We start from the raw sequence: 26,625 nt of genomic DNA on the forward strand, positions 1-26,625 counted from the left end.
TTGACTATTATTTGTATTTTTTATTTTACCCAATGATTGCTTTGATTTTAATATAACAAGTAATTCTGTTTCGCATAATAATGTTTTATTTCCTAGACAATAATTTAGCATTTGTGTTCTCATATTCCTTCTTTTACTTGATTTAAAATAGATTATCATCTATTTCTAAATTGCAAGTGAAAAGGCAAACTGGTTTCTTTTTTCCCCTTTCTTTACGGTCCATAACTATAAAGAAATAGAATACTACTGCATAATATTACTGTATAGCTATAAGGAAATAGTATGACACTGTATAATATTATTCCATAGTTATAAAAATCAATTAAGGAATAGAGTGATATTGTTCAATTTTATATTATTACACGACATCTATGTATAAATAGATGGTCACTGTACAATTGTATTTCATAGTTATATAGAAAATAAATGATGATGTATATCATTACTCAATAGTTATAAAGGTTACAGCCAGGTTATAGCTAACAGTTGCATAGTATATTTTCATATTTTCAACTTATATATTAAAAAAGATTGCAAGAATTTGTGTATATAAATGTACTTAATTCAAATAGAACATTTTGTTATTTAATAGGATTCCCTTGTCTGGGGGAAGCAGGCATTCCCTACCTCATGTCAGACCTGAATTTGACCCTGCATATATGGATAGCAATTATTGTTCTTTCCAGTAAAGTTCCACAGGTTGAACTCTTTTGCCCACCCAAGCAGGAGGTTTATGCGGATTGGACCAAGCATATCTGTTAGAGAAAAACACAAAATAAACCATAGTTAAGCAAATCAAAGTTCCTAGAATTGCTTCGCCACCAGTAAGGTTTTCCTTGAGGAAGTGACTAAAAGTGACATGAACTCCAAAATCAAAAGCTGTTCCTAGTATGAAACTCCATTCATAGTTCGCATTGTACTTGCTGTGTGTCCAGTCAATAGAACTCCAACTGAGAACCTGAAATAGAAGAGAAAAAAATTATTATTAATCTTTCTTTATCTTTTAATTAATTTATTTTTTTACTTTTAGCTAGACATACAAACACACAAATATACATACGCATGATGATTGCTGCATCTTTCCAGATGATCGCTGTCACATTGAGTTCTCCCAATCTCGTCGTCCACGCCATCTCATATCACTTCCGCCGCAGATTTGCGCATCTTGAAGCAGATGTGACATACAACTTGAGCACTTTCCACTGAGTTGACTTCCTCTGGAGGTTGAAGGGTATTCCTATGAACAACCACATGTCTTCTCAAACCAGCAGTAGACTTGCAAACTTTGCTGAATATTAAACAGATCGTTTGGTTCGGACTAATAGGTGCAAAGTTGACCTGAACAGGGGTTTTGTGCGACTTAAAGTGGTTGACGTAGCCAGCTTTTGATAAAAGCACTCGTTCACATGTATCACATTTCCAGCTCTATGTGTCATGGTTAAGACCATCAATTAAACCTTTGCGAAGCTCTTGCTTCAGATTGCTGTGGTCCTGCTTTCTTTTCTCTAGAGCATCACAATTTTCACGTACAGGCTTTCACCACTTCGGCATTTGCAGAGTAAGTTATTCCCATGTGTCGATGTCGATTTGTAAGACTTTCAAATACATACATACATACATACATACATACATACATACATACATACATACTAAAGACAGTTCTCCTTTATATAATAGATAAACTTCCCCTGTGTTTGTAATTAATAGCTTTATCAACATAAGATAGATAAAGAATCTGTTTTGTTAGTCAGATAAGACAGACATTGTTCCGTGTTATTAAGAAGAAATTTTTTATTTCCAATCCATTTCATTTATTTATATTATTTGGATTCTTCGGGTCTCTGTTCCCATCTTCAGTGTTATTTTCACAACGTTTCGGTCGATGTAACCTCTGACCTCCTTCAAACGTATCTTGTTTCGGAATTTCACAATTTCGGAATCCACAGGGGTGGCATGTTTTTGTCCAGTTAGCCATTCAACCTCCAGAAGGTCAACTTTTAAACAGAATTTTACTAAGTACTCTATCCGCTATGCCACAGTTGAGTAGCATGCTCTCGTTCTGTCAGCCATATTTGGGTAGAAGTCTTAAGTAATTCGCAATTATATTTTTTAGTGTCGCCCGCACTGAGGATTGAACCTTTAACGTCCAGAAGTGTAATTTTTACAACTATGGCATAGCTGATAGAAGAAAAATCCCATTTTAAAAAAAGAAAAAGAGTTACTTTTCATGGAAAAGAAAAAAAAAAGAAGCTCAACCTGGTAGATAATTTAGTCCAGAAGAGAATTGAAAGAAAAAAATCGCTCTTCATTGAAGAAATTTAACAAGTTTTATTGACAATAACGCGAATGTTTGTTAAAAATAAACACTGAGCCGTTTGAGAGAGAATTCTCTTTTCAAAGAACAGGGCAATTTATAGAAAAACAGTTTTTTTTTTAAATTACTTTTGGTCGAGAAAGTCCAATAATTTGTCACTTCTGAAAGTATTATTTTTAAAAGATTGGTTGTGTATTTAAGTTTCTTTGTGTGGTGTTGTGTTCTTATCGTAGTAAGTTTTTATGTAAATCTCTGTGGTGAGATAAAAATGGTCCGTTTCAAGGAGTCGCATGTCGCTTGAAGAGATCATTTTTTAGGTTCGTTATGTACGTTAAAGGAGCAGACACAAACGCGTCCACTCATGTTTGCTGAAAGTTGCTAATGAATTGTGTGTCTTTGTGTGCGGTGTGGGCGAGGTTATGCTTGCTAGCAGCCTGACAAGCGTAGTTCTACATACTTTCCGGATGTAGTTTTGATTTTATTTTTTTATATTGTTATTTTGTCCCCCCCTTTTTTTACTTCCGTTTATTGCTACCCACAGAGGGAAATATATGAACAAAACAATATGTTACTTCGTTCTTGTTATTCTCAAAATAAATATATTTACATTTACATCTACAAATAGCGCACGGCTTCATTTTTCTTTAGAATTCTGTTTGCATTATTTCCAAATCACCGACGACGAGATGAGATATCGGTACACGAGTTTCTCACCCTTTTTTTTTTGTATAATTATAACCCCACTACATCTTAAAATTTAATGTTCGGAGCTCGATTCATTTATTTTGTAGTGGACTGGAGGATATATTATATATATATCCCTAAGTCGTTAGGAAAAATAGGAGAAATGATTTGAATTGGGAAAGGAAAAATGAATTGCTTTGAGGAAGGAACGAATAACGCGTTTACTTGAATTAAACGAACTAGGATTTATTTCGGGAAGAAACAAGTGAAAGAAAAAGGTACAACACGTGTTCATGTCCGCGTTCGTCTCTCGCTGTTTACTGGTGAGAAGGAAAGTCTATTGTAGTATATATATAGAGAGAAAATGAGAAAAAGTTAAATCCAGTTTGGTGTGCGTCTCTCGCTATTAGCTGGTGAGAAGGAAAGTCTATTGTAGTATAGCGAGAGAGAGAGAGAGAGAGAGAGAGAGAGAGAGAGAGAGAGAGAGAGAAAATGAGAAATAGTCAATCGAGGCCATGGAGATAGAAAACGTATAAAGTGTACATGCTGTCTGTTAGCTCGGCCCCCATACATAGTAGCAGGGGACGTGATGCGCGCGAGCCCCCCCCCCCCCCGAAAGGGAGGTGGCTGGTTCGTCGAATCTCTCAGCTCGAGAGCTGGTCCGAAAAGGAAGATGCTGCTTATTGCTCTTGATTTTATAATTGTTTCCGGTGGTCTTTTGCGCATGTGTGGATTTCCTTTGAAAGGGGAAGTGACGTTGTCCTTGTGTGCGTACGTGTGCGCGTATGTGAGTACATGTGTGTACGTTAGCGTGTGTATGTATTCACATGAATGTGAGTGTATGTACGCGAACGTTAATATATCTACTTGTGTGTACATGTGCGCGTATGTATATGACGAGAAATATGGCTTGAGATGTGAACGCGTGTTTTTGTGTGAGACTAGGAAAGACTCCCACAATTTAGTCTAGTGGTCAGTTGGTTTGTTTCCATCATCTTTGTATGTTTATTGTTAATTTTTGTAAACTGACCTCCCGCCATTTACAACTTGCACTGCATATTTCCCACCCTTTCTAAAAAAAATTTCGTGCTTCCTAAAACGCCATCTCGAATTGTTCTTAGAAAACGCAAGGTTTTGCTTTTGAAAATTTTCCCAATTGTAGTATTTTTCTTTAACAGAATACAGTGGACAAGTTTTTATCTTCAGATTAAGAAAGCGTGGTGTTTCTACGAAAATTATAAAGTGTTTAATTTATAGCAGACAAATATTTCGATATTCTCTGGTTAAAAAGAGGGGAAAGAAAACTTAAGTTGTCCATTTTATTTTCCTTATCTGCTTTCTTTCGTTGAGAGCGTTTAAAAAGCATATGAACTGTTGAATTATGCTGGTGTGCATTTAAACTTTGGACGAATTAATTGAAACTTTGTGTTGCTTGCCATTTACAAAAATACATGTAGATAAGTTCCTTTTTTCTCTGTAATTTACGCTACTTTTTCTCTTCAATAACTGATCTACCGATTTTGTATGAAAAAATCTTACGTTTGGCAAAAATATGTATGTAGTTAGATGCAGCATAGCTTTATTTGCGTGAAGAAGAAGAAGAAGAAGAAGAAGAAGAAGAAGAAATAGAACCCACTCTCAAACTAAGAATGATGGGAGGCTAAATGAGTATTTCAATTAAAAAGTTCACGTACTTCTGCAGTTTACGGAACATGCCTTTTTAAAACGCCATTATAAACGTGTTAACTATTCTGTACAATTCGATAAAACAAACATACCGTAAATATTGCATTCAAGTTGAAAATACTATGAAAAACGCACCATGGTCTGTAAACTGCAAAAGTAAAACAAACAAACGAACAAATACCCCCCCCACACACACACAAAAATACTATTATCTAAAAATTTATATCTTTAGGCATATTTTGCTACTTTTGCAGTTTACGGATCGTGTTATGTTTTAAATTAAATTTTCAAGTTAAATTACATTTTTACTGTAATTTTTGCTTACTAAATTGTTAGATGAAAGCACGCAATACTTCAGATATAAAAAATGGTTTATAAATAGTAACATTATTATTTCAACACAGTCCGTATACAGCAGAAGTACTAAATGTAATTTCGTATATATATATATATATATATATATATATATATATATATATATATATATATATATATATAGTAAGTTATAAAAATATATATGGCAATTAAGCTTTTTATAACTTATTACCTAGCTCTACCTATGTATTGAGCACTGTTGAAGTAAATACTTAAAGTTTACGCATAAAATTATACTTTTGTATATTAATTTATGATTAAATGAAGTAGTCATATATATATATATATATATATATATATATATATATATATATATATATATTGTTTTTAAAATATAATTATCCACTGACACGTAATAAATAAATCACCAGAGTGGCTGAATCTAGCGAGATTCGAAATTGGGACCCCATGGTACGACGCCTAAACTCCTACCCACTGATCCGTCTTGCATGACTGTTTGGATATATCGCGATTTACGTAGATGTTCATTTGTTTTTGCGATACGTTTTGGATGAATTCAGTTATTTATACGAAAGTGCATTTTTACCTAAATGCGAGTTGGGAATAATTTTCCCTTTTACTAATTTGATACCCCCAAATGGGGAGCGGCATATATATTGCTTTTATATAAAATAAAAACGCCCTCTATAATCTGTAAATGTAGAGTCATAAACGATACCTATGCATTTTACGGACCATGCTGAAGTAATAGCCTTATTATTTAACAATCTATTCTTAATATGGTAAATATTCTGTACTTTCACTTAACAATTTAATAAACAAAAGAAACATTAAAACTTGATTTTTTACTTGAACACCAGGGATGTTTGATGAATATATATATATATATATATATATATATATATATATATATATATATATATATATATATATATATATATATATATATATATTTGCATGCATGATGTAATCAGTTACGAATATAGTTTCGTTGTTCGTATTTATAAGTGTATATTTGAATACTGAAAGCACTTGTTTTACTCTAACCAGACGACTTCATAAATATAAAATAACTGTAATTATTATAACAATTTTAATTTTCGCAATTCTGGATACTAGACGTGCCTCAGACTAGAATAATATTTTTTTCTCAGATGTAATTAGACAATTGGGATTACAGAAAACTTCAGCGACTTACTATTTTTTTTTTATCCGTCTTCAACATTAAAAAAAAAAAAATCCAAAACTGCGAAACGAATATACAAGTAAGAATACTTTTTTTTCTATACATACACAGGAAAATTCTGGGTATTTACTTTTTAAATTGTGAAGTCTGTGTTCATGCTAAATCGTTGAAGGTTAAACATGGAATTCCGGGCAATGCCGGAACACAGGCAACGCCAGGATACAGGAAACTAGTTTTATATAAGTTTTTCTTTTATCGTATAGAGGATTTTAATTCATGTGTATTTATCACAGTTACATATATGCCGGAAATACACATCCATATTGTTGGGTTATTAGACTTATGAACTTCAAAGTTATAGGTATTATACTTCCAATGAAATCATATTTATCTTTTTTTTCTTCTTCACAACAATTCCTCGACCTTAATAGATATCAACCGTGTAAACCTTTAACAGGCATTAAACAGCTAAAACTCATTAGTACATTAAACACTGATTTCTACATACATTTCTGAGCGAGTCGGTTTGCTCTCATACTTTTTCGTATTTTCTCCGAGTAATGCATGCAGGTCGTTGAGGCTATACAAAGTAACTTTACATTTCCATTAATTCACACACTCTCTCTAAAAACCCATTAAAAATGCAACACCCATCAACCCTTTAAACATTAATTTTTATACTTACTTTTTTATTCGAACCTGTTTTCTCCCACAGGGAGAAATAATAAAGGTGCTGTAGTGCATGTATGCAGACCAACCAACGGAATCTTTGCAGAACGAAGAAGGACGTACAAATAACTGAGCAAACTTCGAAAATAAAATAAAACCGGAGGCGTACGGTATCCTTCCGGGGTAAAAGTCGGATCCGGAACAACACGAACGCGTGCGCGAACATATTGTAAGTTTCAGTGATGAAGAAAAGAAAGAAGACAATATTCATGGTTCTAAGATATTCGGAGTAGATTTTTCTACAAAGAAGAAAAAAAAAAAAAAGATCAGAAAAAAATTAATCTTTAAGGTAAACAATTGAAACCTATAATAATAATAATAATAATAATAATAATAATAATAATAATAATAATAATAATAATAATGCAGTTATCACCACCTATATGCATACATGTGCATCTTTGTACAGGGTGGAAAGATAAAAGTGTGGCCCCAAAGAAAACAACACCACCGCTTTATTTTAAAACTTTTACCGAAAAAAGATCAATCCAGTAAAGTTGATCATGGAGTAGAGCTGATATCTATTCAATGTAGCCGCCTTCAGCCTCAATCACCGCCTCGAAACGGGTTCGGAACTGGGAGTATGACTTTTCCACAAGCGCTGGAAAGAGCTCGACGAATACTCGGCAGATGGCGGCGATCAGGTTGGCTTTGGTGTTGTCGGAGGTCAGGTTTGTGATGTTCTCGATGTAAGACCAAACGAAGTTGTCCAGCGGGTTCAGGCCGGGGAAGGAGGGGAGCCAGTTAGAGAAGAGTACAAAATCATAGCACTCCTTCTAAAGCTAAGTCTCTTTGGACTTGTGGGCCGGCGCCGAGTCCTGCTGCCACAACTCCCTGTTATTCGAAGCAATCCAGCTATGCATTTTGAGGGTGCTGACTATTATCCTGTTGTCATAATTGGTTGAGATCACGAGTTGTACAGCGGCGCATCTCCGATTTTGCTGGTTGAACCTTGTATTACTTTCATACATTATAGAAGGCCCCTATAAATCTTTGGATTTGTGCATAACTGGCCAACTAGTAGATGGTCTACAACAAAAAAGAAAACCAGCTTTCATCAAACAGAAATGGAATCATGTCGTCTTTTCTAAGGCGACAATTTTCTCATTCCATACTGTGCATACCTGTGTGGTGTGGTCCCTGGCCTTGAGAGCGTCCTTTGTACAAGACGATAGCATATTTCCATATTGCTAGGAATCACGCCAAGAACTAATCTAACAAAGTGCGCACGCACGTATGACAGCAGCAGCAGCAGCAGCAGCAGCAGGCAATGTGTGTAAAGGACCGAGACGTATGCGAGGTGACGTCACAGTGAGAAAGAAAAGGATTATACAAAAAAAAAACAAAAAAAAACAGGAACCAGAGCGACAGAGAAAGAGGTGTCTTAAATGTGGCCGACCAAAGACAGGGTATCACGTGTTCAACGCGGCAGAGTCTTGTTAAGCAAATTGAAGTACGAGAAAACTTTTGAACAAAAGACAAGGCGTTATTCTTGAAGTACCTTTAAATAAATATGTGTTGTTTCAACTGAAAGAAAAGTGAGTCGGGTTATTTCCTTGTTTTTGTTTCCTTGCGACTTTCATATAACGTGTCGGTTTCGAATGTTTGTATGTAACGACGGCAATTGTTTATATATTGTTTATATATTTTAAATATATATATTTATGCTATAGCTTTTGTACTGGTTTTGGTATTTCTATAAGGATATGGTTACAAAAAATTGGAAGGTTCTTTTTATATACAAGAGTGATAAGAACTGGCCAATCAGATGGAACCACGCTTTGTTACCAACCAATCAGAAACCGGAATCACTCCACAAAATATACGTAATCTTTTAGAATTTCTACACATAACTTTTCGTCTTCACTTGGAAAAAAACTCTGCTGTTCGTCTACGTCTGGACGCTTTTACAATTGAAAGCTTCTCTGGATTGATACTGCCATTTTGTTTCAAACAACATTTCTATTTCTTTTAAAACTAAAATAGCTTACAACTCAAAGAATAGCGAAAGAAAAAAAATGAAGGATATATATGGACGGTCATACATATTAAAATGGAAATAAATTGAGGAATATTAGGGTTACCAGTTAGCAAAAGCTAACTAAAGCATAAACAGATTTTTGTAAATTAAAAATTTAGAAATACAAAAATTTATAACAAAACATTTTTATATATTACTAGCAGGCCGTCCGGCGTTGCCCGATCATAAAATACGTATACGCCTGATAGTATCTTGTACCTTTACAAGGCCACCATTCGCCCATGTATGGAGTATTGTTTTCACATTTGAGCTGGTGCATCTGCTACTAGTCTGGTCCTCTTAATACTTATTATGTCATGCACTATCAGCCGCAGTCCCATCGACGAAATATTGCATCCCTCTGCCTGTTTTACAAGTATTTTAATGGTGGGTGTTCCAATGAACTACAAGCCCTTGTGGTACCTCGACATAAATACACCTGACAAACCCGACAAGCAGCAAAATCCCACCTCTACACAATAGAAATCCTAAGATGCAAGAAAGCCTTCTACTCTAATAGTTTCTTCCCTAGGACTGCTAGACTTTGGAATTCCCTTCTGGGTTCCTGCTTTCCCGACTGTACTGACATGCAGAAGTTTAAGTTTAATGTAAACAGAAATCTTACTGCTCAACTCCCTACTTTGTACACCTACAAATTATATCCCAGATAGTAGCCCCCCTACATCAAAGTGATTCTGTGTCTTGTTTGGAGTGAAAATGCAATAAAAAAAATGCCGAATTCTCATTTATTATGAACGGAAATACCGTAGTTATTAAGCGTAACGTTAAATTCCTTAAAAAATGAAGTAAAAAAAAAAAAAAAAAAAAAAAACTGACACAGGGGCATGTGAGTATTATGCTTTTTTTTAGACCGTTCACTTTTTGTTAAGTAAAAAAATATATACTCGAAATGAGATCGGAACCAAAACTTAACGATAGTAAGTCAAGTACGATAACCATTAAACCAGTGTGACACGATCGTTAAAAAGTGTTTTCAAACCTACTTATTCTTAACATAAGTAATCTGTAATGTGAACTATTCACGCATGCGCATTTGTGAAACAGTTAGCAAACATAAAAATCCGATAACTAAATAAAGGCCTCCGTTCGAAATTCCAGTTTAACAACACTTATGCAGAATGCAGACCCGATTTTTATAAACCAATCTGTAGTTTCACCTAACAATTTAATAAAAAAAATAATACCATCAACGCATCGGTCCGTATTCTGCATATTCTTTAAAATAAATAAAACTGTTAATGCTTTTTTTTCTGAATACGGCAAAATCACGTTGACACACCAGTTGCCATCAGATCACCGATGTTAACCAACGCTGAGCCTGGTTATAACTAAAATATGTGACTATTTGGGAATTCTAGGTGCTGTATGTGCTCAAGCAATACGATTCAGAAGAGGTCTGGTTGGGATTGCGCACTCCTTGCCTCACAATTACACGCGCAGTTACCCTTACATACTTGAGACTGAGCGGAGGCATCGATATGAATATTACAAAAAACTCAGTTCATTGATGGTTTTGCATTTCGTTTTACTTTCAGTCAGTTTTCGTTTCTTACATAAAACTATTCTGAGCGCCATGTTTTTTTTCTGTAGCCAAAAAAGTGTCAACATTACCATATTAATTTGTGAAGTGACAGTACAGAATAGTTAACAATCCCTCCTTCCTCCATATTAAGGACGGCTTTCTAAACAATAACATTATTATTTCATCATGGACAGCTAACGGAATAAAATTATTTATTAAGTCATTCTTAACATGGCGCGGAGCATTCTAGTGTAAGTTCCATCTAACTTACTTTCAAGTTTTTTTGTTTTTTTTTACTGAGAGTCCATGCTAGTGAACCATAAATATAATATTTTAGACAAACGTTTTTTTTTTTTAATTCACGTCCCCATTTTGAAATGACTATTAAAATTTTAATAATTAATTTACTCACCAAAGTTTTATATATCGCAAATTGAAGATAAAAGATCAATAAATAATATATTGTAAATTAAAACAACAAAAAAAGTATTTTTTGGAAATTTACATGTAAAGTTCAAAGTGTAAAACTTTTTTTTTTAAACCATGTTGATTTTTTTTTAATTGGAAGCTTATGTTCTGCTTATATTGTCCAGTAAGTATTGGACGCTGACGATAATCTTTTCTATTTCATTCAATGTTTTCTTTCTTTAAATATTTAAAATAAAAAATTCACTCGATAAAGAAGAATTAAAATATATTAAATTAAAAATTTATGTATTTCTGTGTGAAAAGAAAACAAATCATCCACTGTTGTTTTTTTTAAGGCAAAAACTTATAAGTAAAATTTGACTAGTTTTTACCTATGGGAACACATATTTCTTCACGCACAAGGCTAGACGGCTAACACGAACGTGTGGGTTTTACTACCCTCTGTCCATCCGTAGTTCTAAACAAGAAAAAACACTACTTTCGGTTTTTCGATAAGAGCATAAAAATGCTTACGTTTAAAAAAATTATTTTATTTAAAAAATAAATGGAAGTTAAAATATAAATATAGATAAATTCTTAATAATGAAGAATGGAACTACACATTAGCATAGTATTTTAAAGGTAAGGGATATTTGGGAATTTATATCGATTTTTTATAATCGAAGTAAGTAAAATTTCGTTGATTTTCTTCAAATCTTTTTTTTAAAGAAAACCGATTTAAAAAGACAAATATTGCATAATTTGCTATTAAACCTGTTTTTTTTTTTTAATTTGGTCTTTGCTCCTTTAATTGAAAAAGAAAATTAGGGTTTGAATTACATTTTTCAAGTAGTTATAAGCTTGTAAAGATAAGAGGTCGAATTATTCAATTTTTTTTTCAAGCATTCTTAAGATCGGGTTCTGACATTACTAGTGCTTCAATTGGGCTGGTTTGGTGGAATGACATATTCTGTTTTAGTTACGTTTGTATCCAGTCCAATCATGTGTGGAAGACACACCCAACCAATAGTCGTCTGTGTGGTCAGCTGCCAAGGATCTCTTCAGTAATAAAAGGAAGAACATTGCTATAGAATTAAAAAAAAATGAGGTCGTAAATGATTTGGTACTATGGGATCTTAAACACGGAACCGCTAACGTAGGAAGATCTGTCATGACGTACAGGAAATTATTGACAGAAGACATTGGTTTATAATTTGAAGATCTTCCTAAGGTCATGGAAGATAGAAACATGTGGAGGGAAAAGAGTCAATTTGGTCCGGGAAACCCGCCCTATACGAGCCTTAATATGGCCAGCTTCACCTAATACTTGTCAATCCACGAAGCGAAGAAAGTATTTTATATACTTTAGCCTTGAATCGTTTTCTGTTAACTCATTGTCGGAAGGTATTCTGTTACACATCACCATCTGTATTGTTATTATTAGTGTTATTAATGTTGTTATTAATTTTGTTGTTTTTATTATTGTTGTTGTTATTATTATTATTATTATTATTATTATTGTTATTATTATATTAACGTTGTTGTTACTGATATTATTGTTATTATTAGTGTTATTAATGTTGTTATTAATTTTGTTGTTATTATTATTATTATTATTATTATTATTATTAATATTGTTGTTACCTTTATTATTGTTATTATTATTATTATTGTTATTAATGTTGTTGTTACTGTTATTATTGTTATTATTAGTGTTATTAATGTGGTTATTAATTTTGTAGTTGTTTTTATTATTATTATTATTATTATGATTATTATTATTATTAATGTTGTTGTTACCGTTATTATTGTTATTATTATTATTATTATTATTATTAATGTTGTTATTACTGTTATTATTGCTATTATTAGTGTTATTAATGTTGTTGTTACCGTTATTATTGTTATTATTGTTATTATTATTATTATTATTATTATTATTATTATTATTATTATTATTAATGTTGTTGTTACCGTTATTATTGTTATTATTATTATTATTATTATTATTAATGTTGTTGTTACCGTTATTATTGTTATAATTAGTGTTATTAATGTTGTTGTTATTAATGATGTTACTATTGCTATTATTAGTGTTATTAATATGGTTGTTACTGTTATTATTGTTATTATTAGTGTTATTAATGTTGTTATTAATTTTGTTGTTTTTATTATTATTATTATTATTATTATTATTAATGTTGTTGTTACTGATATTATTGTTATTATTAGTGTTATTAATGTTGTTATTAATTTTGTTGTTGTTATTATTATTATTATTATTATTATTATATTGTTGTTGTTATTATTATTATTATTATTATTATTATTAATAATAATAATAATAACGGTAACAACAACATTAATAATAATGTTGTTGTTACCGTTATTATTGTTATTATTATTATTATTGTTATTAATGTTGTTGTTACTGTTACTATTGTTATTATTAGTGTTATTAATGTTGTTATTAATTTTGTAGTTGTTTTTATTATTATTATTATTATTATTATTAATGTTGTTGTTACCGTTATTATTATTATTATTATTATTATTATTATTATTATTATTATTATTATTAATGTTGTTGTTACTGTTATTATTGTTATTATTAGTGTTATTAATGTTGTTATTAATTTTGTTGTTGTTATTATTATTATTATTATTATTATTATTATTATTATTATTATTATTAATGTTGTTGTTACCGTTATTATTGTTATTATTAGTGTTATTAATGTTGTTGTTATTAATGTTGTTGTTATTAATGTTGTTACTATTGCTATTATTAGTGTTATTAATAGTGTTGTTACTGTTATTATTGTTATTATTAGTGTTGTTAATGTTGTTTTTATTAATGTTGTTATTAATGTTGTTGTTACTATTGTTATTATTAGTGTTATTAATGTTATTATTGTTATTATTAGTGTTATTCATTTATTCATTTATGTTGTTGTTAGCAGTGGTGATCTTAGTATTGTCATTAATACTTATATTTTAAATAATATTACGATTTTGATTTTCTACATTCTTCATATATTTTATTAACTATTTCAATTTATTATTACTGGCTCACAAGGAGCTTTCACACAGGTCATGAAAGATCTCTCCTTGAGAACAACCTGTGGTGTTCCCTGAAAGCTGAGTGACAACAAGTCTGACTCTTTTGAGGGTGGAGGTGATGGGGCAATAGGAGGGTATAGGTGAGAAGATAGAGATTTTGTAGATATGCAGATTCAATGTTCCTTAATATTTCATCTGTTTTCATTATTGTTATACGTTGTATCTTTGTATCTTTTCTGCTATCCCTCTGATTCCAATTTCTCTCATTCTTTTTCAAAGTTTTTCGAAATTGTTCCTAGTGCGGCTTCTATTATAGGTATAATCTTGATTCTCTTCATCGTGCAAATCCCTTTCAACTCTCTGACTAGCTTTGTGTATTTGCTCTATTTCTCATTTTCTTTCATACTCACCATGTGGCCAGTTGCAACAGCAAAGTCTACGATTTGACAGGACTTTTCTTTCTTGTTAATTATTACGACATCCAGTCTTCTTGCTTGGATGGGTTCATCCGTGTGTAATAGGATTTTGTGATTCTCATTTTCCAGTACTGTTGCCGGCTTATGTTTGTACTATTTGTCTGTGCGTTCATGATGCAGTTGTTTGCATAATTGCCAGTGTACTGCCCTCCCCACTTGGTCGTGTCAGTTCTTGTATTCTTTTCGGATCAGTTTGCTGCATTCACTTACTATATGGTTTATCGCTGCGTCTCTTTGTCCACAGAGTCTGCATTACCGTTTTCTCGTGTTTTGTCGATCTTTGCTTTGATGTGGTTGGTTCTTATCGAGTTATCTTGTGCTGCAGTTATTAGGGATTCAGTTTCTGTGCTTATGTATCATTTTCCCGTCCATGTCCAAGTGTTTTCGTTATTCTCATCTTTTGTCATCTTGTGAATCTTCCGTGTAGTTGTTTTTTTTCCCATTTTTCTTTTCTCATTGTCTATGAACGCTCCAGAGTATCTTACTAGTGATACTGCCCTTGTATTTATACCTTTTATTAGATTTCTGCTACATGATTTAATTTCTAGAAATTTTCTTGTTCTACTGAGGTATTCCTTTCCAATTCTCTCTTTCATTTCTGTTGCTTCCAGAAATCCCAAGTATTTATAGGCGTCTTGTTCCCCTAGGGCCCTCATCTCTGTTTGGTTTGGTAGTCCCAAGCCTTCTGTTGTCTCCAGTTTTCCCTTTCTTATAACTCGTAGTGCGCACTTTTCCATACCAAACTCCAGTTGGATATCCTGGCTGAAGATCCTGGTAGTGTTTATTATTATCTCTAGTTCCTTTTCGGTCCTTGCAAAAGTTTCAGATGGTCCATGTACATCAGGTGGTTCATTTTTTCTTCTGTATTAGAGAACCTGTATCAGGTTTGCCACTTTCTCAGTATATTGCTTAGGGGCATCATGGCTATGATGAACAGCAATGGTGAGAGTGAATCTCCTTGGAAGATGCCTCTTTGTATGTTAATTTCTGTTATGTGTTGTCCATCAGCTGTCAGTTCCAGTCTCCATGTTCTCATTGCATTTTCTTCTTCTTCTTCTCCTCCTCCTCCTCCTCCTTCTTCTTCTTCTTCTTCTTCTTCTTCTTCTTGTTATTATTATTATTATTATTATTATTATTATTATTATTATTATTATTATTATCGTCGTTTCATTTATTAACATTATCTTTAGCATTTTATTTATTTTCTTAGTTAATGTTCCTATGATCTTAGTTAATGTTATTAGTATTACATTTATCGGTATGGTTCTATTAGTATTATGATGAGTATTGCTATCAGTAGTATCATTATTATTTGATTTATATTTTCCCAACATTACTACTATGTTTAACATCATTATTACTTCTTTATTCTTATTATTATCAATAATATTATTACTTTTTGTTGGAATAGTAGTACTACAATTTTTTTATTGTTGAGCTTTGTGTTAATACATTTGTTAACATCGCTATCATTTAGTAGTATTCATCATCAATTGTAGATGGTCATTGTAATTCCGTCACACAATGTGATTTTTTGGGTACCGCCGGTGCACGGATAGGCTAGTATATATATATATATATATATATATATATATATATATATATATATATATATATATAGCCTTTGAGACTTTACACGACCGGTCGCCACAGTCGATTGAAAATTTTGGGGGGGGGGGCGACTAAAAGTCGTAAATCACTCGCCCGCCAGTCGATAAAATTTCCTTAAATAAAGAAACGGGGAAAACTCATTTATTTTACGACCCTCAAATATGCGGTGATTTAGAATGGCCTATGTCTCATCATTTGTGAATTCTTTCATTTCTAGCTGTGAGACCGTTGGAATATCGTATCGAAAAAAGAGTGGCCACGCTAAAGGTCAACAAGAGGTCAAATTTGCACATTCGGCGTGTAGTCAAAATTTCACCTTTATGTAGCTCTCTGATTTTGAAATTCATTGGGGAAAAAATTCTCCGACGCTACAACTACATACACTTCATGCTTACAAAAGTAAAGACGAACATTTGAAAGAGGAAAAAACGCATTGTTCCGTCAAGCATCGGAAGAAATGATTCTTATTTCTATGCAACAATAATATGAATGATGCTATATAAAGAAACTGGTGTTGTATTTTAACGTTTTGTTGAATATTTACTAAAATGTTTGTAGTAATAAAATAGTTGATTTATAAGAGTTAAACAAATATTTTCTTGTAAGATTATACACACGGTAATTTCTTGAATTGTTGTAAAATTATTTATTATTATTGACTGAAACAAACACATAAAGTCGGGCGAGTAAAAATATTTTGGGGCGAGTAAATTTTTTTTCAAATCTCAAAGGCTGCATATACATATATATACATATATATACATATATATGTACATATATACATATATACACATATATACATATATATACATATATATACATACATATATATACATATATATATGTACATACATATATGTATGCATATATATACACATATGTATACATATATATACATATATATGCATATATATATGCATATATATACATATATATACATATATATTTATATATAAATATATATTATATATGTATATATATACATATGTATATATATACATATATATACATACATATATACATACATATACATATATATACATATATATACATACATATATATACATACACATATATATATACATACACATATATATACATACATATATATACATATATACATATATACATACATATATATACATATATATGTACATGCATATATATACATATATATACACATATGTATGCATATATATACATATATATACATATATATACATATATATTTATATATATACATATATACATATATATATACATACATATATACATATATATATATGTATATATATATATGTACGCATATATATGTATATATATATATATATAATGAATAAATGACAAAAGACTATATTCCAAAGTTCATAATGTTGACCATCTTATAATTTATTATTACAATTGTAAATGTCAACTGAATTAAAGGAATAAATTAAAAGATGGTCAACATCATGAACTTTGGAATATAGTCTTTTGTCATTTATTCACTATATTGCTCTGTAATTACATTGAACTTCTTAAATATGCATTAGTATATAGTATAAGAAAATATATTTACACACACACACACGCACACACACACACACACACACACACACACACACACACACACACACACACACACACACACATATATATATATAAATAAAAATGCACTTTGTGTGTGTGTGTGTTTGCGTGTGTGTGTTCATTTCCTATGGACTCCGATTTTTTGAAGGTTCACACAAATGTAATTTATGTGTCAGGGAGTTTTCTTCAATGTTTTTTTTATTGGAATGTCTCTGATAAATATCGAAAATCGATAATCAAAAAATTCGATAAACGAAGGAACAGTTCAATTTTGACCAAAGTTAACACCCTTATACACCTTATCACCGCACAACAGCTGGGCGTATAAAATCAGCAGTAGGCTCTTTGATAAACCAGGAGCGCGTTCGAAATGAATGTTTCTCTTTAGAGCATCACTGAACCATGATACTTGACTTTTACATTTTAAACTTTAATTCAAGCCATTATATAAAAATAATTTTATAAAATCACAAGTAAGCTTTCTACAGTGGAATGTAGATTACAATTAGTTGTAGACTAAGCTACTGCGTGAAAGTATGTGAAACTTACTCCCAGTGCACTGCGTGCGGTGTGTTTCCGACTAGACCAGACAATCAATTGATTTGGTTGAGAAATGGCAATTTCGCCGATTTCGACAAATATAAAAGTATTGAAAGTGTTAATCCTCATTCAATCTCGAGCAACATCGCTTTCCCTTGCTAGTATATATATATATATATATATATATATATATATATATATATATATATATATATATATATATATATACACTTATATATATATACACTTATATATACACACACACACACACACATATATATATAGATACACGTATATACGTATATATATATACACACATATATATATATATATATATATATATATATATATATATATATAGTAATTTATAAAATATATATGGCGATTAAGCTACACTGCATATTCTGCGTTTCATCCAACTATAGGATTTGTCAGGCTTATGCGCGAATTCTGTGGTTGCTTCTTGTTTTTATATATGTTGAGGATTTCTAGTTGACCAATCAGCTTTCTAGTATCCACCGCGCCCCTTCCTATCAGCCAATGGGCATGCATTTTATCAAACAAAGGATCTGTTTTAGAACTAGGTTAGTGGTTTTAGGTAGACGTTCTCCTTTTTTTATGCATATAAATATACCTATGTGTACATACATACATGCATATATATATATATATATATATATATATATATATATATATATATATATATATGTGATCGTTTATGTATATTCATGTTTATTTAATTCATTTATTTGTTTGTTTTCTATTGTTATTGTTAGTTTTAAAGCTATTTTGTATCGCTATCCTAGAGTAAGTTTTATTTTGTGAACACAGTTGTTTGCTATTTCCCGCCTACAGTTTAATAGATTTTGAGGTTCTTTAAAGTACAGGATAGAAAATTTTTCATGGAGGCATAATTTACATGGTTCGTCTAAATGTCTGCATGTGGTAGCTTGTCTCATTATTTTCCATTCGACTACCGGCGAATGTCCGCTTTCTTTGAGTTCCCAGTATTTATTCGCTAGTGTTGTTTTTATACGGTGTTTTTTATTTTTGAATGTACTTTTGTGGTCATAGTATCGGGTTTTGAAATCTAAGGAAGTCATGCCTATGTAATATTTCTTGTTATTCGGGTTTTCTTTCGCAAATATTGTTGCTTGATAAACTACGCTTTTTGTTAGACATTTATTTTGGACTGGGCAAAGTGTGCGGTGTCTACAATTGCATTTATCTTGTTCGTTATTAGTATTTTTATTTATGGTATGGTTGTTCTTGTCCGGGGTTGGTTTGTTATTATTATTATTATTATTATTATTATTATTATTATTATTATTATTATTATTATTATTGTTGTTATTATTATTTCTGGTAGTGTTGGTTTTATTTCTATCATGGTGTCTACTTTTTTTATTGTTTATTTTGTTGTTGTTTCCATTGTTTTCATTTAGTATTTTGTTATTATGTGCCTTAATTATCATCTCTAAATTTTCGCAACAACTGTAAGATAACTTCAAGGTATTTTTATTGAAGATTTTGTGTAAGGGGTTGGTTGCGGGAAAGTGTTTTTCAATAAGATCTAGAAATTTCTTGCCAAGTTTTGTTTTTAACATTTGATTGTATGGGGCCGTATACCAAATTATAGTTCTTTTTCTTCTATTTTTAATTTTATTATAGTTGTTGGTGTTTTATTGCTTATATTTGATATCGATATTTTTGTATCCACTACTTTTTAGGGCTGTTTCGTAAATATTGGATGATCTGTTAAATGCATTTTCATCGCTTGAGTTATTACTGAGTCTACTTACGATCGAGTTAGGAATATGTTTTATAATTGATGGTGGGTGGTTGGACTTAGGGTTTACGTAAATTTGAGTAGCGTTATCTTTTAAGTATGGTTCATATGTGTTTTTATCTCAGTTTAACGTGACGTCCAGGAAGTTTGTTATTTTTATGTTAGCTGATACGTCCGCTTTTAGGCCTAATTTTTTCATTTCTTTGTGTATGATTTTCTTAAAGTTTTCTCCCTTGACTTTGTTGGAGTGTTTTTATTATAGCTAGTCCGTCATCTCTATATAGGCCGATATCCGTAGTATCCTAGCTCTACCTACGTATTGAGCACTTTTGAAGTAAATACTTAAACTTTACGCATAAATCTATACTTTCGTATATTAAATTTATGTGAATAAATGAAGTAGTTATATATATATATATATATATATATATATATATATATATAACTACTTCATTTATTCATATATATATATATAACTACTTCATTTATTCATATATATATATATATATATATATATATATATATATATATATATATATATATATATATATACTAGTGATGGGATAATTCCCAAATTTTTACCCTATTCTGATACAATAACTAATTCCGTCATAAATTCCAGGGTTCGATGCAATTACTGATTCCGACTTGTTTTTAAAAGTTGTAAACATTTAATTGAAGAGTTTTCCTTTATTTTTTTTTTAATTTTCAAAATATTGTAAAAGCATTTAATGTCCGCATATATTTTTGTAAACACAAAAAACAAAACAAAAAATAAAATACACCGACAGGGGATATTTTGCACGAGGTTATCTGGTACTCCTTGGGCGTTGAGTTCCATGGTGACCAGCAGAAAAATTTAACTACAACAGAACACCGACCATTAAATTTTTTTTTTTTTTTGGTTTTCGGGGTCGCTGACAACGAATCTGATATTCAAACCCGTCGCAAATTTACCGTTTGCATGGTATTTACCCCTGAACCCTCGCACTATTTTGTGCCAACTCACCGCCATCGTTTATGCTATTCTTACATGATGCGTTCGGAAGAATTTTTTAGCAGACATTGTTGTTATTGATTCAGAGATAACTATAATATTTATTTGGATTTTAAAACAAAGCCTAGTAATTGTCTGTATTTTTGAGATGAGTTGTTTTCATTGATTGAGATTGTCGGACTGACTTCCTCATCTTGGTTGTTATTGTCACAACGTTTCGGCCGTTTTGCCCTCCGGCCTTCGTCAGGTGAACGGTTTGTTAGGAGTCTCGAACCCAACCCTTTATTATTATTACGGGGGTACTGTGTTCGGACTCCAGCTAGGCTTTGGGACATAGTTGCTGATTCTCTGTTTTTTCAATGTTACTTTTTCACTGCCTTCGTTCAGGATTGAACTCAGCACCTTTGGGTAATTTGAACGAAGGCAGTGAAAAAGTAACATTGAAAAAAACAGAGAATCAGCAACTATGTCCCAAAGCCTAGCTGGAGTCCGAACACGGTACCCCCGTAATGATAATAAAGGGTTGGGTTCGAGACTCCTAACAAACCGTTCACCTGACGAAGGCCGGAGGGCAAAACGGCCGAAACGTTGTGACAATAACAACCAAGATGAGGAAGTCAGTCCGACAATCTCAATCAATGAAAACAAAGCCTGTTTGTATTGTCGTTGTCAGTGTACAAAATACTACCCGAATGTTAGATAAGGAGACGATGTAGGAACAGAATACTTAAATTTCCCCCTCATATTATAAACAAGTTTCCAAATAATAATGTTTAGAACATCATTTTTAACATAGGGATGGCGGGAGTTGTTAACTATTCTGTGCGTCCTCTCTATTAAAGAATATTAATTTTTTATATCTTAATTTTTACAATTTAGTCGGTATCTACTCTCATTTTTATATAAAAGGTCGAAAATTAAACACAATATTAGTAGAATAAATAAATGTCACTAATCGTCTAAAAATATAAAATTTCTACCAGTATTTAATTTAATTTTCGATTTTTGAGTGAATATCGATGCTCGATCAGACTCTAAAAACTGCTATTTTTTCTCGCTGTAACTCTCATTCGTAGGTAGAAAAGTAACTTATCTTGCTTTTGGTAACAGTTATTTGATTTTTTTTCACCACTTATTTTTGTTTTGTTATCTATTGGAAAAAATGAGCCAAAAACATAATATAAAAACAGTGTTCTTAGAACATTAACTTAGAAAAATCGATTTATTTGCTTTAAAACAACAATAAACATTATTAAATATTATTGCAGCAGGTTTAGCCCCTATTCAAAACTAAAGGGGAGAGGGCCTCACCTAAAAATCCCCCCCAAGAAGAGCCTTAAAATCTATTTTTAATCGATATTTATTTCGTAGTTACCTCATTTTTCTATCTTACCAAAATCATTGAATTTTTCTGTTATTTATTTTTCCATTACATTATTTTCCTGAATTCCAAAAAATTAGCCCAGTTGATTTTTTTTTCAGAAGTTCGTAATCAATAAAAAAAATAATTTTAATAGGAAACTTAATTATAACGTTTGGTTTAAAAATTATTATCAAATAAATATTTATGAAAAATAATGGGGGAAAAGCCAAAATTAAACAGAAAAGCCAATACAATTTTTGTACAACTGGTGTCGATTGTAATGTGTTCTTTTCTTAGTAAAATCGGCTGCGGTCCTTATTTCATACTTTGTCCCAATTTTAAAAGTTTGAATTGGTTAAAAAATAATTAATTATAACGTTTCTTTAACAATTACTATCAAATAAATATGTATGTAAATTAATGGAAAAAAGAGACAAAAGTAAAAGAAAAGAAAAACTACTTTTTTTAAAATTCAAATTGTTTCAAAAAGAATTATTATAACATTTTCTTTAATAATTACTCTTAAATAAATATTTATGTAAAATTAGGAAACGGCAAAAACTTAAGCCAAATTTTAAGAAGTAGTCAAATACATTTTTGAGAGACAAACCTAGCTAATTTTCTTTCCTTACTAAAATTATCTAATTTTCTGTTACCTATTTTTCCATTTACGAAATTTCCTAAATTCCAAAAAGCTTAGGGAAGATTTTTTCACAGCTTCGTAATTATAATAATTATTTGAATTCAAAAATAATTTTAAGAGAAAAATTAATTTTAACGTTTTCTTTAATAAGTACTATCAAATACATATTTATGTAAAATTAGGAAAAGGCCAAAATTTAAGCCAAGTAAAAAAAAAACGCCAAATAAAATTTTTGCAATTTAAACTGGTACAAAAATAATTATATCGTTTTCTTAAATAAATACGTGATGCAGAAGGACAGGCGACATGAACCTGGCAATAAATAATGCCAGATAAAAATTCGCATTATACTTTATTATTTTTCATAAAATAAAAAATAACATGTTAGTTATTCATTGTTTCGAATTTGTTTTTAGCATTATAAAAATATATTACTTCATGAAATATTTATTGATTTCTTTACATTTTTTTAGAAAAATAAAATAATTTTTATCCGAAAAATAAAATAATTTTTATCCGGACTTCGTGTCGCCTATTCTTTTTTTTTTTTTTTGCATCACCAATGAATATTTATGTAAAATCAGAAAAAGGCCAAAATTAAAAAAAAAATTTTTTTAAGGGATCAAATATATTTTTGTTTTCATACCTTGCTAAAAGTACCTAATTTTCCGTTACCCATTTTCCTGTTACATACGAGATGCCTCCAATAAGTTTCCAGACTTTTTTTTCGTGCGGTCACTGTTATTGATAGATCATACATGAAACTCTAGTTCCCTTCGAAGTAATCATCTCCGGCTGCAATGCACTTGTACCATTCCAACAACTTCTGGAAGGCCTTATGGAAGTCCTTGTGCGAGTGTATCAATGACCCTCGTCACAGCCTCTTTCATCTCCTCACTTGTCTCATAACGACAGCCTCTAAAGTTTTCCTTGAGTTTGAGGATTAACTAAAAATCACAGAGACAAGTCTTGACTATAAAGAACTGTCTTGATGCCCATCTTGGTCAAATAGTCTGTGACAAGGATGGAGTTGTAGACTGGTGCAGTGTCCTGGTGGAAATGCCACGGATCCGATTTGAATAGTGTTGGCTTCTTCCGACAGAATTTCTTCTTGAACTCCTGTAAGACCTCAACATAGTATTCCTTGTTGACTGTCTATCCAGCGGGAACCCAGTGTATGTAGATCATGCCCGTGCTGTAAAAAAAAGGGATCATCACAAGTTTTTGTCTGGCTTTCTTGGGTATGGGAGATCTAGCATGCTTTCGCTGGGAACTCTGTCTTTTAGTCGCTGGGTCATAGCAGTAGATCCAGCTTTCATCGCAGGACACCAGAGCATCAAGAACTGTAGAATCTCAATTGATCAGCTCGACCATCTCCCTTTTGTCATGACAATGTCTTTCTTTCTGATCTTCTCTGAGCACCCTTGGGACAAACTTTGCGCAATCGTCCGCATCTACCGTTCCTCGTGAATAATTGTGTGAACAGTTTCCACACTGACATCAAACTGTGCGCTTATTGTCTTTATAGACACACAACGGTCCTTATCCATGAAATTCCTGCGGTAGCTGTTCATTTGAACCCAAAATCATAAACATTGGTCAGTCATTTCATAAGATTTATAGCAATACTTTACTGAATTTTCAAAGAGTCTACGACAATTTTAAATGCCTGTACAAAAAAAAAAAAAAGTCTGGAAACTTATTTAAAGCACCTAGTAATTTTCCGGGCAGCTTAGTAATCAGGTAAAGAATAATAGATAAATAATAATATTCTGATGGAGAAATATTCATCTTGTTTGCTGTTTAAAAAGATTGGAAAAAAAATTACAGAAAAACAAAATATATAGTAACTCACAAAAGTATGTCGACAGTCAGTTTCTTAGTTGGTGCCTCTTCCAGTTAAACAACCCATACGATTAAGCTTTGGCGTCGTGTTTGTCGAAAGAGAGAGAGAGAGAGAGAGAGAGAGAGAGAGAGAGAGAGCTTCGCAACACGTGACAACAGCACTTGTTTGCGACCCCCCCCCCCATTTATATCAAAATTTTGTAGGGATTTAATTTGTCAGATCTTAATGTGGAGAACGGGAGGGGCGATGTAATTCTGTGTGATTTTCCTCAATTAGAAACAGAGATGAAATATGTAATTATTTTTGTATACTGAGTTTACTTCAAACACCTCCCAGTTCGCTTGGATGAGGCTATAACGGGAAAGTTACAAAAATAAATAAATAAATAAATAAATAAATAAAAGCGAATGTTTAGCACTCCTCTAGTTTAGAGACCAGCAGAGTAGGAAAAGTCGATTCACACCGGATTTACTTTTTTGTAAAATTCTTTTACCCAAATTTATTGAGATCTACCACTTTTTTTACTCTTACAAGGACGATCTGTTTACTTGTAAGCAATCAGGCAATTCGTTGCAACCCAATTACAGCCGTAAAGGAGCTGCCACCTGTCCTGGTAATTTATCCAATCTCTCCTTGAACATATTTTTGAATTCTGTTATAATGATCTCTGGGTGCAGGCTGTTGAATGAACCCAGTAGAGACGCTTTGGCAACCATTTTGAACTTTTTATTATTCGCTGTGATGAGTGCGATATTCGGAATTGCATTCGTCCCAGGTAGGAAATGGAAATCCTTCTTTACAATAACAAACTTTACTGCACAGTTGTATCCAATTTTAGGGTTTATTATTTTAACCAGATACTCACTCCCTAATGGTTTCATTTTTGTCCCATTCCACATAACAAGAGTTTTATTTGAGTGTTCAAGTGTTTTTTGCAATCACATACTTCACATTCAATATATTCACTATCAAGCTGAAAAACAGTTGGCTTTCCTTTGCCATCATCTCCACTTCTCAGTTTACAGATTTTTTTCCCCCGTTTGTTATGACGTTATCTGCATGCCCATAGTCTGAACAACTACTACTGCCATCTTGCTGTGTTTCGACTTCCCGAATATATATATTTTTTTCTCGATGATGCATTTCATAGCAAAGTGGTTCTTTGCATCACACTTGAAACATGTCTTCTCAAATGCAGGACATAACTCTTTACTCGGTTCATATCACAATGCACTGCACACGTCCTACGCTCTCAGTCACATGGTTTTCTCTTGGGTTTGAAGTCGACTCTGTTCACTTTCTCGAGTCTTGTGATTCTGAACTGCAACGTAGCGTTTTCTGACAATCTACGCATCTCCGTAAATCTGTCTGATTTTTAGTAATTCCGCTTGTGCATTGGTATTATGTATTCCAAGAATTCTCCGACCTTGTAGTATTGATGAGTCACAAACTGTCACAAAAACTATAAGTTTCTTAATCAATGTATGAAACGCCATAATAAATGCTTCTACAGTTTCTGGTTCTTCCCGTTTCCTTGTATGGAAAATGTGACGTTCGTATGTTTCATTTGTTTCCTTTGAAAACGCAAGGTCTGTTCAATGGTGATCTTGTAAAAAAATTTATGAATAAACTAGCAGACCGCTCGGCATTGCCCAATCATAAAATACGCTTAAATATAATATTTTAATTTATACCGATTTTGTATTTATTATTATAGAGCAATCTATCTATCGATTATTATATTGTGCCCGGCGTTGACTGGGTGTTTGGAGGTGTGTGTTGAGCAAAAAAAAAAAAAAAAAAAAAAAATGGTAATAGGCAG

The 26,625-nt window shown here is 31.7% G+C and overlaps 1 protein-coding gene across 1 annotated transcript; it reads right to left on the reverse strand.

The window, feature by feature from the left end:
- LOC145276801 (uncharacterized) lies at positions 1-24,973 on the reverse strand. The gene is made up of 3 exons (XM_080128120.1): positions 24,813-24,973; positions 6,892-7,174; positions 1-958 (listed from the first exon to the last, which is right to left on the reverse strand). The coding sequence occupies exons 2-3, from the start codon at positions 7,144-7,146 to the stop codon at positions 671-673; spliced, it is 543 nt and encodes a 180-aa protein (XP_079984246.1). The 5' UTR covers positions 7,147-7,174; positions 24,813-24,973; the 3' UTR covers positions 1-670.
- Between the last annotated feature and the right edge of the window lie 1,652 nt (positions 24,974-26,625).

Source organism: Euprymna scolopes, chromosome 5 (genome assembly GCF_053919585.1).
Source record: "Euprymna scolopes isolate OS-2025 chromosome 5, ASM5391958v1, whole genome shotgun sequence".
NCBI lineage: Eukaryota > Metazoa > Mollusca > Cephalopoda > Sepiida > Sepiolidae > Euprymna > Euprymna scolopes.

Coding starts and splice junctions, on each gene's coding strand:
- LOC145276801 (XM_080128120.1), bottom strand. CDS start 7,146: ATGAATATTGTCTTCTTTCTTTTCTTCATCACTGAAACTTACAATATG. Junction 959..6,891: donor AAACAGGTTCGAATAAAAAA/GTAAGTATAAAA, acceptor CTTCTATTTCAG/GTTCTCAGTTGGAGTTCTAT.